This window comes from Protopterus annectens, chromosome 3.part1 (assembly GCF_019279795.1).
Source record: "Protopterus annectens isolate FY-2018-M chromosome 3.part1, PAN1.0, whole genome shotgun sequence".
NCBI lineage: Eukaryota > Metazoa > Chordata > Ceratodontiformes > Protopteridae > Protopterus > Protopterus annectens.
In genome coordinates this window covers 854,166,973-854,188,122 of record NC_056732.1, presented here as the reverse complement: position 1 = coordinate 854,188,122, position 21,150 = coordinate 854,166,973, and the positions used below count along the sequence as shown (strand labels likewise).

Below are 21,150 nucleotides of genomic sequence, written 5' to 3'. Positions count from 1 at the left end.
TAACATATTCCAGATGCTGTAGAAGGTCTTCCTTTTCTTGAGCCAGAATCAGGCAGTCGTCCAAGTAAGGATAGATTTGAATTCCTTGAAGCCTGAAGTAAGCTATCACTGGAGCCAGAACCTTTGTGAATACTCTGGCAGTAGATAAGCCAAAGGGCAATGCAGAGAACTGATAATGAGAATTTCCAGCTCGAAACCGCAGATACTTCCTGCAACTTAGCCTTATAGGCACATGAAGGTAAGCTTCCTTGAGATCTAAAGTTACCATCCAGTGATCTTTGCCCAGCAGAGGTAAAAGCTGTTGTAACGTCAACATCTTGAACTTGGGAATGTCCAGAAAAGTGTTGAGGAGAGATAAATCCAAAATTGGTCTCCACGTGTTCCCCTTCTTTGGTACTAGGAACAGGCGAGAATAAAATCCTAGGCCCCTTTCTGATACAGGGACTGGCTGAATGGCCCCCATCTGGAGTAACTGAGAAACTTGCTTTGCATAGACTTAGCTTTGTCCTCCATTTTCTTTAAAACTGCTTCCACAGGCGATCCAAACAACACATCAGACTGTAAAGGAGCATCCCAAATCCTTGTCTTAACATGCTCAGCTAAATTCTGATCCTTCAACCAGGCATGCCTGCGAAGAACAGAACTAGTAGCAGCCACCCTCGAGGAGGCCTGTACAGCATCAAAACCACATTGCAAAGAATGCTTACCCACTTGCTCAGACACATGAACCAAGTCCAGCAACTCTTTACACTCAATACCTTCCGCCAAAGCATCCACCTTAGATTTCAATTGTGAAAGGAGATAATTCTGATATTTTAGCATGTGAAACTGACAATTCAACGCTCTCATGGCTAGAGTGGAAGAAGTATACACTTTCTTTCCCCACCTATCCAAGGCCCTTGCCTCTTTATCAGTGGGAACAGGATTTTTAACCACAGAAGCCTTAACACCTTTAGGCCCTTGAGAAATAGTTTCTGGGTCCGCCCTAGGACTCTTAAATAAATACTTATGAGCTTCGGGCACCCTATAATACCTATCAGGCTTAACAGGAGCAGGAGGCAAAGAGTCAGGATTCAGGGAAGCCTCTGCAAAAACATCTTCCACCACATTCAACACAGGAGGAATAGCTAAGGGCCTATGCTGGGGCAAAAACAAGAATTCCCTAAGCCTTTTCCTGGAATCAGAGTAATCCTGGCCTTCCCATTTAAAATGCTCCCTCATGGAATGCAGAGTCTCTGAAAATGAGAAATCCTCAGGAGGAGAAGCTGTAGGAGTGGAATCATCCACATCAGAATCAGAATAAGTAGGATACTCCTGCAAGTCTTCCAGAAGACACTGAAGCCTCTGAACACTGTTCAAAACTATCAAACTCGGTTCCACCCTAGGCCTCTTATCAGGCATAGAACCTCTAATCATAGTAATCAAATCTTCTGCCATTTTAAGCATATGTTTCTTAGGTACAGAACCCGAAATGCTAGGAGAAGCCCCCACTGAAGCTGAACTAGGCCTACCTCTCAAAGAAGTTTTGGCAACAGAAGGAGAGGCTCTAACTACCTTGGGAAGAGAGGGAAGAACAGTTACCTGAGAAGCCCCTCAGCCTGGCCTACCTCCTGAGAAGGCACATCCTGTAACAGTAAAGTTTCTGCCTGAGACTCCATGGAAACTCCTGGCAAAACCTCTGGCTCCACTGAGCCTTCTAAAGAACCGACGTCCGGGACTGCGGTTCATCAACCCTAGGCTTCACTGTTTTGTCCTTGCGCTTTTGGAGCATCCGGCGGCATTTTATAATTGCAACGCTTCCCAAACACTAACCTGGCACAGTCTAACCTCCTCTTAATAGTGCGTTTGTTAAACCTAGCACAAGAGCGGCAACCAACAACGCCGTGCTCAGGCCCTAAACAAGGTATACACAAGGTATGGTAATCCCTATGAGGTATCTGTTTCCCACAAGAAATACAGTTATTCACTTTTTCTGACATCCGGTAAAATACTGAGGCAAGAAAAACCAAAATGTTCCTAAGGGGTACTTAGCCAACTCTGTTTCGGTCTGAAACTCCGGTTTCGGAAATATTTCAGAACGCCAACCTGCACTCGCAAAACTGCTTCTGCATCGGACCATGCGGCAAAAGACTGAGGATATGGCGTCGGTCATGCGCATTAGTACCCTGCCGTGCTGGCGTCAGTCTAATGCGCCCTGACGCCCCTCAGCCTTATACTCTGGTATTCGGGCCGACTGGACGCGGACTATACCCAATAGTAAGGACTGCAGCAATGGAAAACGAAGAACATCAGGGAAGACGTTGGGAATGTTCATAGGTAGGTACTAGGCTATCTGCCCAAAGACATTTATAAGCCTAGCCAGTATGTGTTGGCTTTCACCACAGCCTTAGCTTAGTTCCCTGTGCCTCTGTCCAGCAGAGCCACTGAAATGATCCCCGGGGTAAATTTTTCGTTTCCCATCCACTCGTCAAGGTTTCTTTTGAAGAATGTTAGCGAGGAGCTCTGCCTAATGTAAACTGGAATCTTGTTCCAAAGCATGAGAAGTCTCTGGGACAGGAATCTATCCCTCTAGCACATCCTATTTATTTTTGTGATGAGGTTTTAGATCTCTAGAGCATGTGGCTCGAGGGGATAAGGTTTTCTTTAGGTGGAGATTGTCCATCAATTCTAGGTTGGACATGGCCTTGTCAAGCAGAGATCACCTCTGAGTAGGCGATATGCAACTGAGTATAGCTGGAATTTCTTCAGTCGAGCTGCATAGAGCATTTGTTTGTGGCCAGTGATCCTCTTGGTGAGGTACTACTGTGGTCTTTCCAGTTGTTGCAGGTGTCTTGTAAGGTACATCCCAAATGGGGCATTATACTCTATGATGGCTCTGATGAGTGATGAGTACAAGGGCACAATGACCTCTTTTGATCTGGATGCAAACCCTTTTGTGATTAGGTGGGCCACATAGAAGGATTTTCTAACCACTTTGGCACTGTGATTATCAAAGGTGAGATTACTATCTACTTGGGTCCGCAGATCCCTTATTACGTTTTCCGTATTTAGGGGTCTACCACCTATGTGGTAGTTTGTGAGTACTCTGTTTTTTCCAAAGGGGATGACTATGCACTTTTTGGCATTTAGCTTGAGATCATGATTTTAACACCAGGTATCCATCTCAGTGAGACCCTTTTGGAGGATGTCTGTCTCAGCCGGAGAGTCAATTATAGCCCCTAGTTTGCAGTCGTCTGCGAACTTGGTCAGCCATAGTCCTCCTGAGCCCTGGGGAAATGCCACTTGTAACCGGTTTAGAGTCGGACCTAGCTCCCGCAACTCTCACCATGTGGGTTCTGTCCGTGAGCCAGTTGGCAACCCATCCTGTGACATAGGGGGTTTATGTTCAGGCTGGTGAGCTTGTCTATAATACCAGAATGAGGAATGGTGTTGAAGGCCTTAGCGAGGTCTAGGTAGGCTGTGTACACTACCTTTCCTTCGTCTATAGCCTTGGTAACTGTCTCAAAGAAGTCCACCAGGTTTAGGAGGCATGATCTGCCCTTAAAGCCGAACTGGGTAGGGTCCAGTGTTTGGAGGTTCCCAATGTCTCTGTTAATGAATTTCATGATGATGCGCTCCATAGCCTTGCAGACCAAGCTAGTCAGGCTTATAGGGTGACAGTTCCTGGGGTCTGTTGTGGCTCCACCTTTGTGGAGGTGGAATAACCATTGCTGTGCGCCACTCTATGGGTACATAGCCTGTGGAGAGGCTGAGTTTGAACAGTGTGTTTAGGTGAGGGGTTAGTTCATCTTTGAGCTCATGTAGGACGCAGCCTGGGACACCATCCAGTCCCATTAATGGTGTGTTTTTTTGAGAATGAAATAAGTTAGTAGATTTAAAAAAAAAAAAAAATTCCTACTAACTAACTAAGAAAATTATTCTTTTGAGCTGTGATACAAGGCCAGAATTGCCTAGACAACATTAAGGCCTTAGTGAGTTTAATGTTACTGGTGGCTAAAAATAAATAAAAAAACAATTACTATATTTTGGAAATCAAAATCTAAACCAAATGTAATGGAAACATTGAATATAAAGAACTGGAGGCAAGATCTTTACAAAAGGGAAGAAGCAAATGTCATATAAATAGACAGCTTTTTTTGGAACAATCTAGGCAAAATAAAGCTCAAAAGGAGTGAATTTTAAGGGAAGGAAGGAACTTAACAATATCATGTTCGAGTGAATGAAAACAAGTTTAAAACATGCTTTTATGCTGCATGCCAATAATACTGTTACTAAAGTTTTTTCTTTTATATTAACATATGAAATGTAACTTAAAACATGATGCTGCAATACAGATGATAAAAAAGGAAAATTATTTTTTTTTATCAAATAACAACTGACTAGTCATTTATGTACAGCATGTAAGTGCTACAGCTACACGGATAATAGCGGACATCTCTCAGGTACTCTAATACCATTCAGATAAGCTCTATTCTAGCTTACCAACTACTGTTTGTTGTTCATAGGATCATAGGAAGTTACTAGGCTATTGGCCCTGAGTTCCTTATAACCCTAGCCAAGAGCTTAGCCCACATATAGACAAATTAGCACCCGATGCCCCTGTCCAGGAAGGGCACAGGTGGAATCTCAGGGATGCATTTTCTAGGGTCCCTATTAGGTCGACGAAAAGTCTAAATATCGAATGGCTCAGTGATCAAAAATGCTGTTCTTCGGAATCGCTATTGTGAGATCAAAGGTACAGTGAAGATCGGAAAACTTGCCCTTTCCTCACTGTAGTGCGATCTCGGAGTTGGTATATATAATTAATGGGTGGTGGGCACAGCCCCCCCACAATACCTATTTCGAAGAACAGCATTTTTGATCACTAAGCCACTCGATATTTAGACTTTTTGTCACTCTAATAGGGACCCTATTTTCTATTTCCCATCCAGGGGTAAAGAGGTACTCTCTGCTTGACGTGGAAAGGGAGTCTATTCCACAGATGGGGGGAGTCTTTGGGACACAAATCTGTCCTGCCAACAAGTCCTACTGATGTCAAAGACCAGGTTGAGGCCACGTGTGCAGGTTACTCGAGTGGAGCTGTAATTTCAGTCTCTTACAGTATTCAGTTTTTAAACATCCAATGCTTATTCATGTTAGAAATTTTAGCCTTCCAGGTAAATCTTCCAACATAAAAGATCTGTCAAAAAGCAAACTAAAAGTCATTCTACTAAACCCTAGGAGCATTAACCTGAAAATGCACTCACTGGAGGCTCTCCTTGCACTGGAAGATGTCGAAGTCTGTGCGATAACGGAAACTTGGTCCAGGGCTGTGGAGAGCACCCCTGCCTTACCAGGCTATACCTCATTCCACACATTCCGACCCCAAAATGAGATCAGGAGGACTAAGGGTGATGGAGTCTCTATCTTCTTTATGAACAGGCACACCTCCACACTGTTCTGCCAGCATAACACACTGGAACTACAACAGGTGCAACTGACAGTTGGGCAAGACACCCATCCAAGTTATGGCCAGCTATAGACCCCCCCCTTCCATGACTCAGGGCATCTGCTCCTCTTACCTGGATCTACTTGACTCCAGCAAGGTACCACCTAACACCCTGATCCTTGGTGACTTCCACTACCCCACCAAAGACTGGGTGAACTACTCCTGCACTAATGCACTCACTCGATTCCTTGACTTCATCAGTTCTAATGCACTAGACCAGCCCGTCTCATCCCCATAAGGGGAGATAACATTCTGGACTTGGTTCTCACCAACATGGGTGACCGCTGCACCACTCTCATAGTATGTTCTTCCCTGGTAAGATCAGATCGGACTATCTCGTTCAATGTTACTATCCCACCCAACTCCCCCAAGCCGTAATCAAGCTAAAAAACTTCTCAAAGGCTGACTACAACCTCCTAAGGCAGAGTATCTGTAGTTTCACACCACCGTCCCCCTCAGAGGATGCAGACAACTATGCTGAGTAGTACGTCAATGCAGTACACAAGCACATGTACAACTGTCTGGACTCAGCCATACCCAACAGAACTAAAACCTGCTCCTCAAGGAAACACAAACCTGTTTGGTGGACGACATCTATCAACAGGCTTTACAATAAAAGAAAGAAACTGTTGTCCAAGGGTAAAAAGAAACAAATTCCAAATTGGAAAACCTCCCTCCTTAGCCTCAACAAGCAAATTAGATCACTAGTGACAACCTCCAAAGCCAATTATGAATCAAAACTAGCATCCTAAACAAAGGGAAACCACAAAGCCTTTTTAGTTACGTCAGGAACCTCCATGGCAAAGCCCATGTTTGTTCTGAATTAGTACTTAACACTATCACTTACACTGATCCTGTTCACTTAGCCAACCTGCTAGCAGATAGGTTCAGTGCAAACTTCATCCCCTGTTCCCACAAAAGGCCCTTTTGACATCCCCAATACTTGTCCTGCACCTCACATCTCCGTTGATCAAATGTTAAAGGCCATATCCAAGGCAAAGAACACAACTTCCATGGAACCTGATAGTTTCCCCGGCTGTATTCTGCACCATCTTCAGCAAAAACTGGCTTCCCTATTGAGCACCCTATTCAACCACAGCCTAAGTGCAGGCTTCACTCCAGCAGAGTGGAGGAACTGACACTGTCATCTCCTTGCATAAAGGTGGTGTCACTACTGACCCTGGAAACTATTACCCCATTAGCTTGCAAATTCCGATCTGTAAAGCCATGGAGCATATTATTATGGATCACGTAAACAAGGACATAGGCAATCTTCAAGCATTTAACCCCACCCAGTTCAGATTCATCAAGGGCAGATTTTGCCTGTTGAACCTGGTTGACTTCTTTCAGACTGTCACCAAGGCCTGGATGAGGGAAAGTCAGTACATACAGCTTACCTTGACTTGGTCAAGGCCTTTGACACAATCCCCCACTCAGGCATCAAAAAGCTAACACAACTTGGTGTAAATCCTTATTTCATCAGGTGGGTGGCCAACTGACTCACCGACAGGACCCTTAAGGTCAAAATAGGCCCCTCCACCTCTGACAACAGACCTGTGAAAAGTGGAGTTCCTCAGGGATCTGTCTTGGGACCCCTACTGTTTGGCATCTACTTCTCAGAGGTCCAGGCAAAGACAAAAGGCCTGTGGCTGACCAAGTTTGCAGATGACTAAGTTGGGTGCTGTCTGACTCCACAAATGATGTTAACATACTGCAAGAGGGTCTAACAGCAACTGACTGGTGCCAAAGTCATGGCCTTAAACTAAATGCAAAAAAATGTATCATACCATTTGGCAGAAACATGGCCCCTACTAATTACCACATCAACGGCAACCCGCTAAACACAACCTGTGGTGAGAGATCTGGGTACTCAGGTTGATGATAATCTCACATTCAACCATCATGTAGTGTCAGTAGTCAGAAAAGCCTTTTACCTGGTTCATCTCATAAGTAAAGGGATTGCATCCAGAAAAAAGGAGGCTATTACCTTTCTATATTCCTCCCTCATTAGACCAGTAATTGAGTATAATGCCCCATTTGGTATGTACATCTTCAAACATCTGCACAAAATGGAAAGGCCACAGAGATACCTTACAAAAAGAATCCATGGCCTCCAACACCTGCTGTATGCAGACAGGCTCAAATCACTATCATTCTACTTGGCATTGTACAAATTGCTCAGAGGTGCTCTGTGTCTCGCCTACAAGGCAATCTCGGACCCTGCCCAACTAGAGATGCTCCATATCTATAAGTTTAACTCCTCACATATTACCCGCTCGAAAGGCTTGAATATAATATGCATCAACAAAACCTGCTGGAGAGACAGGTTTATCTCCCAGAAGTTGCACTGTCTCGAACAGATTTTCCATACACGTCAAACAAAGTACCTCACTGGCCCTCCAAGCGCAACCTTGATGAGTTGATGGGAAACCACAAATTTATACCAGGGGGTTCCACCAGTGTCCCTTATTGACAGGGGTGACAGGTGCTGACTAAGGTTTCTTTTTGGGGATAAACTCTTGCCAAGACTTTTAAGGACCCCAGGGCCATTAGCCTTGTAACCTCCTATGATCCTTCCAGCTGTATAGTGAATGAATACCATAACAAGAAGTTGGCCAACATGTAATTCAGTGTACTCCTGTTCCTTTTTTTAAAACGTTGATAGTCCAGTGCTTAAGCAACTCACTGTTAATAGTCAAGATGTGTGTTGAGTCGACAGTACATGTAAAAATCTGACTATTCATGGCATAAAAAAGCCTCCAGACCAGCACATCTAACTGGCTAATAAATCAGCCATTAAACTGCAGAAGGGTCAGTAAATAAAAATGCAGTACACAAAACATCTTGCATATACTTCTCTCTTTGTTAGTGGCTGGTCATGGTAAACATCACTAAAGTCTTTTTTTTTTTTTCAAAAAATTGCATCAAGAAATTTGCCCACCTGTTTCTGTAAAAATTGCTGATTATAGTATGCTTGACTAAATTCTTACAATTTGTCTAAAAACAGTTATCAAGTAAGAACTATTTTCCTGATTTACAAGATAGCACTTTATGTCTTGATCTGCCTGTAACTAATATAACAAAACTGCAAACTGTTTACAGGTACGGCAAAAATCAATATGTATACAACACTTATAAATTCAAAATATTTTAAAAAATGGTTATTAAAGAAAGTTTTTTTAACCTTTCCAAAGTTTTCTTTGTAAAATTTGCCTTACCTCTTTTGCAGAACAAGTTCCTAAAACCACCTGACATGAATGACTCTTCATTGTTATGTAACTCAATATGCAAATAATAACCATGCAGGCCACAGTCAGGGTCAATATCATCTAGTAGAGGCTGATGAGGTGGCAACTGATACTGACTAGTATGGAAAAAATGAAATACGAATCAGGTCAGCATTTAAGAACATGATTTTGTAAGAAAAATGTTTCTGCCCTTAAAGTCCACTGACTATGTGCATTTTACTTCAGTGATAGTCCCCTAACAACATTTCTTGTTAGTTAATCTAGAACATACCTTAAACAAAATCATTCTCAGTGTTAAAGTCTGCTGTTATTTCAAAGTTTTTTTACCACTTCTAGCAAGAATTTATATTACCACTGTCAATGTTCAAAAGTGATTTAACATGGATCTAGGTGCATTGTCTGCCTGATAGAATATGTATACTAAGTTCATGTGAACTAGTGCACTGTTAAACTTAATGGTCCTTAATATTTCTGCCTTCTATATTTAAAATTCTTTTTTAGGACCCTATCAAAGAAACATGCACAGAAAAATCACCATCCAAATTTAAATGCAGAGCAGGAAGATCATTATAAATTTATCTTTGCTGAAACAAAACAAAAAAACATATTACAGCAAAATATTGGGGGTAAAAAGTAAATATAGCACTGGTAATGTCCACAAAGTCTCTTCAGGTTAAAACCAACTTCACAGTTCAAGCAGCACAATATCCAGTGACTTTCCCCCTTCTTTCCCTGTTCTGCTACACATTTATTATCTCTATACTGCAGACTTATTAGAGGTGGTGTGGCAATCTTCCTCTAGTCCTATGACTAAAATACTTGCTCAGTAATTAATTCTTCAGAATGGGGATGAATACAGTGTACAATAGCACCATGCTCCTAAACACATCTTAGAAAAACTAAATAATTAATCCATCAGTTAGTGTGAGGTCTGGACATAATGTACATCGATAAGCACTTTAGCATGTGCTACAAAAAAATAGACCACTGAGTGAAGGGATACTCGAGGAGACTTGCTGAGGAGCATGTCTTAATGTAGCCCAGACGTGGACCATTAAGCCACAATGTTATTAAATGGTGCATGGAGTCACATGGGGAAGGCATAGTGCCTCCCATAGCAATGCAGATGGTTTGCCCCTAGCCAGGGAAGAGGTTAGGCCATACAAATTATACCCTCTGACAGAATGTCAGCAAGGGCAGAAACCACTGTTGATGATACCTGTATGACAGCCTTACCTAGCCAGCTCTTATCCTCACTGATGAATGAATGGATGGGTCTGGCTTAAAGTGAGAAACTTAACAGTCAGAAGGTGCAGCAGCAAACAAAATAAAGGGGGTCAAATATGGTATACATCATAAACAAGAAATTTAAAACACACAACAAAAAGAAGCACAATCCTTTTTGTACTGAAACCCAATATTTTACATGTAACTTATTAGTGCCACCTTAATCTCTTACAGCTACAGACCTGTGCTCCCACTTTCAGTCTGTGTTGTGTTGGTGGTGTGGAAGACCAATCTGAACATATACTCTAGGGTGGTGGTGCTGATATCTGTAACTTAACACTGACCACAGGAGTTAAAAGTACAACAGCAAAGCCACTTTAGCAAGCATGGTGAATATACCTCTGATTTTTTGCACACATGATGAGAATGTGTAGAATACTTAAATAAACCATAAACAAAGACTTATTACCTATTAATTGCTGGCATCATTGGCATAATAAATGACACTTTGATCACAGTGCTACCAACTATTGCACACAGAGCTATCTGAGGAGGAGCAGCTGATCTTTGATATATAGCAATAAGTAGCCTGTTTTTTTTGCTTATCTGTAAGTAGTTACTGCTTCTAGATATTTATAGCAATTTTTATTGTATACTGCATACTTGTACTGTATTTCATAGCTATTGGCTCACTTGTGATAAACATTTCTGTAGTGTTTTCTGCCTAAAATAGTTTAGGTCGTAGCTATAATATTGTCCATATTCCTGATTGTGTTTGTGATAAACATTTCTGCAGTGTGTTCTGCCTAAAATAGTTTAGGTACTAGCTGTAACATTCTCCATATTCCTGATTGTGTTGTGGGCCTAGATGTTTGTTTGAGGCTGTTTTCTGAGTTCATTGTCTAGGCCATCTTAGTTAGCAAAGACCATCCACCACTTCAGTGTGAGTTTAGTGTTTATGGTCATTGTCTAATTAGGTTGTCAGAGCTGCGGCTTGGAGAAAGCACTTCACTGGTTCTTTTGAGCTTTTTTTTTAAAGTTGTTTCAGATTTCAGCTTTCTGTTAAGAAGTTCACTTGAGTGTTTCAGCCATTACACACAGAGCTATTTGATGAGGAGCAGCTGATCTGTGATATATAGCAATAAGTAGTCTATGTTTTGCTTATTTCTAGTAGTTATTGCTTATTCTAGATATTTACAGAAATTTTTATTGTATACTGCATACTTGTACTGTATTTCATAGCTATTGGCTCAATTGTGATAAACATTTCTGTAGTGTTTTCTCCCACCCTCACCCCCATATTGGCATCTTACCTTTATACCTGCTGGCCTTGCAGATGACCGCCCCTACTCTAAATTTGATCTTGGACACTCCTCCCAGTCTAGTGTCATTAACTCACTCTACCTAATACAGAGAGAACATCTGAGAAGGCCAACTCACTTAGTTTTTTTTCTTCTGTTAGTCCTTTTTCCCTTTCTAAAAAAAAAAAACTGTCTGAATATCCTTGTGTTCTGACTGTGCTTCTCAAACATTTTGTAAATATAGTGTATATTTTAGTGCATTTATTAAAACTATTTGCCTTAATATTGCTACAACTCAAGTGCTCTAGGTTGTACTGCATCTGAATTGTTTTAGTGTGTTTTAGCTGCTTTTCTGTATTTACAGACTTTTCTGTATATGTAGACTAGCTACTTATTCTACTGTATTACTGCCTCAAATTGTTTTTCAGTTGTCCACTTGCCTTGCTTCATTTAAAAACTTTTAAATTGCTAATTTTGTAGAGTTTTAATTGTAGTTACTGTTTAGGGCTACACACTCAAGTGTGTTAGCCTTTTCTGTGTTTATTTGGTGTATTATTGCATTGTTTAGCCTGTTTTAACAAAAAAATATATATATATATATATATACATATATATATATATATATTGTTTGCTCGTTTTCTTCCTTTCCTAGCTAGTATACTCCAGATCCCAGGCTTTGCTGGTTTCAGGATTTTATTTTCTGTGTTCAGAGCCATCAAGACCTTGATGTGGTAGAGGGAAGTCCTACTGCTTACCATTGGGAGTGGTGAGCATTATACTGCCTAACACAAGAGGAGTGGTTTCCAGCTCTGAAATTGTAATTTTAGCCATTTTGGGCTGATTTCTATCCCTTTCAACTTTCTGGCTTAAAAACACGTGTGTTTGCGCATTTTTTGGATCATGCAGCACCACGGGGCTACGGTTAAACTATTCCAGGTGCCAGAAAGTCTGCTTTTCAAATTTTCCCTTAGAACTAGCTGGTTTCTCAGTAGTAGCACTAAAATCTGAACCCCTGTGACTAGCACTTGCTCTAGAACCTGCTGGAAAGCACTAGGAAGCCTTAAACTGATACAAGCACTCAACTCTCCTGGTTAATAAGGAGAAATTAATCTTGGGCACTAAACAGCCTAAAATTGCAAAGTACCTTGCAAAGGTAAGGGAAAACAGCTCCTGTACTTTACAAAAAAGCACCTAAACAGGCATGTCCAAGGGTCAGCTTCCGGTGATTTCTCCTGTCCACCTGGTGAATCTGGGCATACTGGGGCAATGCAGCAACTGCCTCATGTACACAGACAACCCCCTCTCCTCCTATCACCCAACACTACAACCTGCGAGAGATGCACTTACATAGCCAAACTGGAAGCAAAGGTCTCTCAAGCCAAGATTGTGCTAGACAGTCAAGAGGAGAAGGTTAATAGCTGCACTACACCTCAACCAACACATAGCACTTCAAAACCCACACCATCAACACCCACATATAGCAACACTAAACCCACATATGTGGAGGCCCTTAACATTAACCTGCCCAAGCAACAGAGACCTCTGAAGTTGAAACGCAAACACCAGTCACAACCAAAATTACACAGCTCACAACACCAGTGTGCACCCAACAACAGCCCATAAGGCAAGACAATGTACCCAACACTTTAGTCATAGGCGACTCTATAGTCAGGCACACTGATGTCCCACTCACCAGGATGAACAAGGAGAAAATTACAGTCAGCTGCCTGTCGGGTGCCAAGATCCACCATATAACATATGCACTCAAGTCACTCCACAACAAGTACAAATAAGACTGTCATTGTTCATGTTGGAGTGAATGACTTGAGACGTACCTCCCTGGACTACATGAAGAGAGACATGGAAGAGCTCTCGGAACATGTAGCCCAAGCAGGTATGACCCTACCCCTGAGTAGCATCCTGCCTTCGCCTAGAATGATACCACAGTATAAGGACAAAATGATGGACTTCAACAATTGGCTAAGCTTCTGGTGTCATTCAAAGGGGATCCCATATCTGTCTGCCTGGGACGACATGATCAATAAACCACGATGCTTTTCCAGAGATGGTCTGTACCTGTCACCCCTGGGATTCAGGTTACTGGCTAAAGCTCTTGCCACCCCTATAGTGCCTTTTTTAGGCAAGGTTCAAAGGACAGAACCACCACCATAACAGATAGAAGCTAGAAGTTTAAACCTCAAAATGCATTCTCTCGAGGCACTCCTAAAAATGGAGAACAGATATCTGTGCAGTAACTGAAACCTGGTTCAAGGCACCAGAGAGCACCCCTCAATACCAGGCTACAACTCTTACCACACTTTTCGGCCACCAAACCAAGACTGAAACACTAAAGCTGGAGGAGTATACATATTTACCAAGGATATTCACACCTCCAGGCTAGTTGCCAAACACAATGCATCTGAAATTCTCCAGGTGCAACTAACACTAGGTAAGACTGCAATCTAAGTTGTAGCTTGTACAGATCCCCCACCACGCCCCAAGATTCTCACTACATCTTTCTAAACATACTGGAAAATATTAAGATACAACCAAACACCCTAATGATTTCAACTTCCCTGCCATTAACTGGGAAATCTACTCGGGTACCAACCCCTTTTCCCAATGGTTCTTGGAATTCATAAATTCCAACGCCCTGGATTAACTAATCCATTGTCCCACCAGGGGCTCCAATATCCTAGACCTGATTATTACCAACATGGGAGACAGATGCTCCACACCAGTGGTCACCCCCTCATTGGTCACTTTTGACCATAAGCAAATAACCCTCGACATCCACATCCCACCCCGACCCCCCAGTAAGGAAACCTTCATAAAAAATTTCTCAAAAGCCAACTTCATGCTACTCAAGTCTGAAGTGACAAACTTCATGACACCCATGCAGACGGGAGCTGAAAGTTTGACTGGTGAATCCTGCACTAAAGCACTGTACGAGCACATCCACTCATGCATGAATTGTGCCATCCCAAATAGAACCAAGATGCTCTCCTCCAAAAAAAGGAAGCCAATCTGGTGGTCCCCTGCCATAAACAAACTATACAACCGAAGAAAGAAACTGTTGCAGAAAAGAGGAAAATCCCAAGATGCAAAAAACTCCCTTACCAGCCTCAGTAAGAAGCTGAGATCCCTCATAAAATCCTCCAAAGCTAGTTACGAAAATAAAATTGCCAAAGATTCCAAAGACAACCACAAGGCATTCTATAGTTATGTCAAGAATCTAAATGGCAATGCTCAGATATGCTCTGAGCTACAACACAATGGCATTAAATATACTGATCCCAAGGATATTGCCAATATCCTGGCAGATCGATTTAGTGCCAACTTCACACCCCTCTCACCCTCCTAAAAAGCCCATCTCAATACCAAAAGATTGCCAAATTCCGGTAATCACTGCCACACAGGTAGAAACTGCACTCTCCAAAGCTACGAATACAGCATCCATGGGACCAGATGACATCCCTGGCTGTGTACTACATGAACTACAAAATGAACTGGCACCTCACCTAAGTGTCATGTTTAATCATCGCCTCACCTGGGGCTTCGTGCCCACTGAGTGGCACACAGCTACATTTATCCCACTCCACAAGAGGGGATCCACCTTGGATCCAGGGAACTACTGCCCCATCAGTCTGATGAGCCTGATCTGCAAGGGCATGGAATGCATTATCATGGAACTTATAAACAAAGACATTGGCAATCTTCAAACACTGGACCCCACCCAGTTTGGGTTCATGAAGGGCCGATCATCTTGTCTCCTGAACCTGACTGACTTCTTCAAATCAGTTTCCAGAGCCGTGGACGAGGGTAAGGTGGTCCACACAGCCTATCTGGACCTCACCAAAGCCTTCGACACCATCCCCCACTCAGAAATCATCATAGATAAACTTTCTAAGCTGGACATAAATCCCTACGTCACTCGATGGGTTGCGAACTGACTTACTGACAGAAACCAGACTATAAAAGTAGCCAAATTCAAATCCAGCTTCAGACAAGTGGAGTACCTCCGGGTTCAGTCCTGGGACCGCTCTTGTTTGGCATTTACTTCTCTGAAGTACAGGTCAACACTAAGGGACTCTGGCTAACAAAGTTCGCAGATGACTGCAAACTGGGAGCCATTATTGAATCCCCAAATGATGTGGATATTCTACAAAAGGGCCTCACAGAAACAGATGCTTGGTGCCAGAGCCATGGGCTCAAGCTTAATGCCAAGAAATGTACAGTTACCCCCTTTGGGAAAAAACATGTACCCATGAATTACCACATAGGTGGCAGTACACTAAACATTGAAAGTCTGACGAGAGACTTAGGGACACAGGTGGACAGTGGTCTCACCTTCGATAACCACATCACCACAACAATCAGGAAATCCTTCTATGTGGCACACCTCATCAGTAAGGGCTTTTCATCCAGAAAAAAAGGAGGTCATTGTCCCACTGTACTCATCCTTCATTAGACCCATTATAGAGGACAATGCCCCATTTGGTATGTACCTCACAAGACATCTGCAACAACTGGAAAGGCTGCAGGAATACCTCACTAAAAGAATCACAGGCCTAAAGCAGATGCCCTATGCTGACCATCTAAAAAAAACTGCAGCTATACTCTGTGTCATATTATCTACTCAGAGGCAATCTCTGCTTAACATACAAAGCCATGACAAACCCTGAGCTGTTGGACATGCTCCACTTAAAGAAATCCCAATCCCTCAGATCCACACGCTTCAGGGATCTAAACCTCGTCATCACAATGAACAAAACATGCTGGAGGGATAGGTTCCTGACCCAGAGACTCCCCATACTCTGGAATAGATTGCCCATACATGTCAAGCAGAGCGCCTCCTTGGCCCTCTTCAAAAAGGACCTTGACGATTGGATGGGAGACAGGAAATTCACCTCAGGGATCACGTCAGTCACCCTGCTAGACAGGGGTCCAGGGAAGTAAATATTGTGGGAAGAAATATCTAGGGAATTGTTATGGCTAGACTTGTATAGGCCCTAGGGCAGATAGCCTAGTACCAACCTATGAAGCTATGAACCTATAAGAGATGTTCCAGAAAAAAAGATCAATAACATTTCATATATGGATATATAGTTTTCATAGGAACAATACTAGGAAAGAAATCACAAGGACCTTAAGATGCCTAGCCATATACACCTTTAAGTAGATACACTTATAAGTTTGTGCGCCCTTTTCAAGCACTTGATAGTTCTTAACTTCCAAATTGAGCAGCGGTATGCATGACTATCCTGGTGTAAATTTGTGACTATCAATATAATCATCAAGACGGGTCTTAAATGTAGTCAAAGTGCTACAGTGTTTCACCTATAGTAGTAACTTTCCATAGGTGGGAAACATGTTGAGTAGGCAACCGATTTCAACAGTAAGTCTCATTTATATGTTGGTGCATATTTAGGTCTCTAGTGCTAGTTCTGTAGATCTGATTTTGCAAAAATAAAAACAAGAAAAGGTCAACAAATTGGGTCTTTTCTGGATCAAAAAACAATACACAGGTCACCATGAAGCAGCCTATGAGTGCTGTGCTAATCTATCAAGATGACTGAAAGACTTAAGGCCTTTCTTTGATTTTGTTGGAAAACTGGTTTGTGGCTAGTTTTTAACAAACAGATTATATTTACATCTTTAAGAAGCAGTACTTTAGAGTGCAAGTTCGTAGAGTTTTTACACTACTACTTCAAAGATGAATAGGCAAGAAAGACAGTGCCCTAAGCCAGGTCGTGATCTTACTCACAGGAACTGCATATTTTAAACTGTGTTCACTTAAATGCTGATTGGGTAGAATAAAGCCTGTGAAGGCTGAGTGTCACATAGCTGTAGTTCTAAAAGTTTCCCCCATGCAGAGCTCATGAAAAAATTCCTGACTGCCAGGTGAAACTGTCTGCCAAGTTAATGAGACCTTCAAAATAAAGATGAGAGAATAGTTGTTACTTTGTTCAGCTCTTGTGGAAAGCAAAACAGAAAAACATCAAGCCAAGCAGCTTAATGGCTGTCTTTAGGAAATGTAAACATGCTTTACTAATCAACAGACAATTCCACACATCTAAATCAATTCATGATCCTAAGGGCCTTGAATAATCTGATACTATGCTGTCCATCCTAAAACTTTCTAATATTCACAGATTCAGCAAAGGAAATTTAAAAAAAAGTAGTAGTTCTAAGTTTCCTTAAATTAAACTGAAGTTAGTTCTGTAATTTAAGTCAACAGCAGCTGATAAAATGGTCATGTTTAATGATTATGTCATTGTTAATAAAGCAATTGATTTTGGTTTCTAAAATGAATGCCAGATTTCAGAACTTGTAAACTGAATAATTCATGCAATCTGTTGTAGGCCTTGAATTAAAAACAAATTAAAACAAAAAATAAAAAGCCTGAGTAACTTGCTGTGACGCCCCAGCACTGGCCCAGTAATCAAGGAGTCTCAATCCTCACCACAACACAATAATGGGGGACGTACAGACTAGGAGGATGACAAGTACACACACAGTAAAGTGCAATTTCCCTTAACAGCACAGAGAGACCACAGTCTGGGGCTGGTTTCTCCCTCTTTCTCCAGATCCCCAATGAGACTCCCCATTGGCACGGCTATAGGGTTGAGATCTCAACTGAGTGGCCAAGACCTCCAGCACCCTCTCTGTCCAACCAGTGCTTCGTGTCCCTGCCCAAGTAGCTGACACATACTTTGAGATTTGATTTATACACAAACACACACCTGGGAAAGGCTGACAGGTTTACTAGCTACGCTCCTTCTGCCCAGACTATAAGGTAGTTTTCTCTGCCACCAGCCACTACTTATTAGCAGCTACTTTAAGGCACTTAGCAAAGGGTGTCCAATCTTACTGTGTAATGTTACTATTAATCCAAATGGTAGTTTGAGCAAGGCTATTAGGAGTGGCCAGCCCAGTGTCACCAAATAGATATGCAAGTATCTCTAGACAGACCAGCCACAACTGAAAGGTTTAAATATGTTTAATAAATAATAAAAGAAAAAGAAAATACTCAGTAAAGAATCACAGTCACTTCAAAGTCAAAGTAAATTTTAATGTCATACAGATCAACACAGGAAAAAGTGCATGTCACTGCACGAAATTTCGATACTCAGGCTCGTACCATAAGAATTATAGTTTACAGAAGGAAGATTAATAATAATTTAAAAGTACTGAAAATAGAAATCAAAATAAGATACTAAAAGTAAATACAATAAAAAAATAGATAAAAATTTGAAAGTTTTTACAACAGGAACAGACATATATAAGGATATATAACAAACAGTACTATAAAGAAAGAGGCACACATGTAAAAAAAAAAAAATAAAAAATATCCATCACCGATATATGCCATAAACTTGCGGTTTACAATTTTCATAGTGCAGACAGAGACGTGGTAAAGTGAGCTATGTACAGAGCTATATAAATAACAATGACATATTGCACATAAATAATGCTTGTTTACCCACTTAGTGGGTTAGGCTATGGCTTTGTTGTTCAGCAGTCTGATAGCATGTGGGAAGAAGCTGTTATAGAATCTGGATGTCCTGCATCTAATGCTTCTGTAGCACTTCCTTGTTGGCAGGAGTTTGAACAGTCCATAGACCGGATGGTGTATATCCCTCATTAGTTTTCGGACTCTACCATAGCATCTGTTTGAATATATGTCCTGTGGGGATTGAAGGTTGAAGTCAATGATTTTTGTGGCTTGTTTAATGATCTTATCCAGTGCCTTCCGATCAGCTTGAGAGCAATTTCCATACCAGACAATGACGTTGTTTGTCAGTACACTCTCAATCGTGGTTCTGTCGAAGGCAAGTAGGACCTGTGGGGGGAGGTTAGCTCTACAAAGCCTCTGAAGGAAGTGGAGACGTTTTGGGGCTCTCTTTATAAGGTCTGTGGTCCAACTGAGGTTTTGCGAGATCTGTATCCCTAAGAATTTGGCGCTATTAACTCTCTCCACTGTTGCACCACTGATGACACGGATGTGTAGCTTATTTACCTTCCTAAAATTGATGATGGAATTTCCTTGATTTTTCCCAACATTTAGTGCTAAGTTATTGTCACTGCACCAGTGAACGAGTTGTGTCATCTCTTACCTATAGGCCCCCTCATCTTCCTTCTTGATAAGTGGTGTCATCTGCAAATTTGATGATTCTGTTTGAATGATGCATAGCTGTGCAGTCACGTGTTAGAACTGTGAAAAGTGGACTGAGTAAACAACCTTGTGGGACCCTGGTGTTTAGGGTGATACTGTTTGAGTGATGTTTTCCAGCTAGAAATATTTGTGGCCTTTCACACTGCAGGACAGTCGCAAATAAAGAAAACAACTATGCTATACTTCACTGCATTCCTAACTGTATATAAGAAAATGAATGTATCCTAGATTTACTTACTCACAGCAAGGCAAGACAGATGTGGTGAGTGACTCTTCCAGCTGATGTTATCAGGTAAAAGACAAAATACCAAATGCTCAATCTCTCTCTCAGACAGTACTTAAATTAATATCTCAAATATTGCTGCTGGGATACTTGCAGGATGACATCATGTTTGTCATCTGACTATCCCAGGTGAAGCCCCCCATAGCTAGAAACTTCCCAGATTTAGCATATCCCTGTGAAAAATACAAATACCACAGATCTTTTGGAAAATGGTTGAAGTCATAAAACAATTTACATTCTTCCACACTTAGAAAATACAAAAAACTTCTAGTTCTAGACATTCTGTCTGCTAATGCACTGAAACTGAAAGATAACCCCCTAGATTTAATAAAATCCGTGTAGACACTAGACAGAATGTTACTGTGTCCGTCTACATGGTTCCCCTTTGGCAGCGCACCATGCATATTAATCACAGCACATTGCTGAGGGAAAGCCGTGGAACAGTTATTGAATCAGTGTAGGGAGTGTGGTGCTAGCTGTGTCCCCAGATAAGTAACAAACTCCCTGCCTTGTCCAATGGTATTATAGCAATGTAATTTATTTATTTTTTTAATTTTTGTAAAATGTATGTTTCCGTTACGTGGAGCACAGCAGTGCTAAGCTGTGCCAAGACACCTGCCAGACCTCTAAAAATAGAAACCGGATATATGTAAAGGTCAAGTTTAAGTATGGCTGAGCAGGTTTGCACGGCACTGCTTAAAGGTAGCTCAGAGGTATACGTAAAGGTATAGCAAAATTCTACCTATCCACGTAGCTACATGGTTAGAGTTATGGCCTCATGTGCCGTAGGTGAACAGTTTGAATACATGGAAGAGCAAGTTACCATTTCTGTTCAAAATACAAATCATGCAAATTATTTGGAAATACTGGCCTGCTGTGCTCAGCTAAGCACTTCTAAGCACTGCATAAACAAATAACAGCGGCTAATGTTTATTCACTTCTTGGCATCACTTGACCAGTTTGTGCACTGCTAAGCATATATGTTTTAGTACTGACCAGCTGAGCTGTGCTGGTCTGCGCACTGCTGAGCGACATGCTGCATTTTTAAATATTGCCCAATGGCCTGTACGGGCAGGAAAATAGGCTATATTAAGCCCACATAGCATAACCCATTGGAAATCAGTCTCTGAAGGATACAACGGCAGGCATTGGAGAGGGTTTGTGCTTTCAGCTGCAGTAGTGGGGTATTCAGGAGTACAGGGTCATGGTCGGACTCCTTGTCAAAAACCATGAGGGCTGGCTGATGTGGGGAGGTTACGAGGGCTCAGTGTGCAAGGTGGAAGACTGTGACCGGCTGGCAGGGGACCTCACCAGTGCAACTGGTATCCCCCGCACAGGTGAACAGTGTCGTCACCACCATGACTACCTGAAAAAATGGAAGGGAGCTCTCTTGGACACCTGGATCCAAGAATTCTAGGCTGGGA

The 21,150-nt window shown here is 41.9% G+C and overlaps 1 protein-coding gene across 1 annotated transcript in view; it reads right to left on the bottom strand.

The window, feature by feature from the left end:
• Positions 1 to 21,150, bottom strand: part of FBXO15 (F-box protein 15) — a 1,391,649-nt gene that overhangs the window by 316,330 nt on the left and 1,054,169 nt on the right. Inside the window, exon 8 of the mRNA XM_044067129.1 lies at positions 8,707 to 8,852. Within this exon, the coding sequence (XP_043923064.1) occupies positions 8,707 to 8,852 (146 nt within the window). The remainder of the gene's footprint in view (positions 1 to 8,706; positions 8,853 to 21,150) is intronic.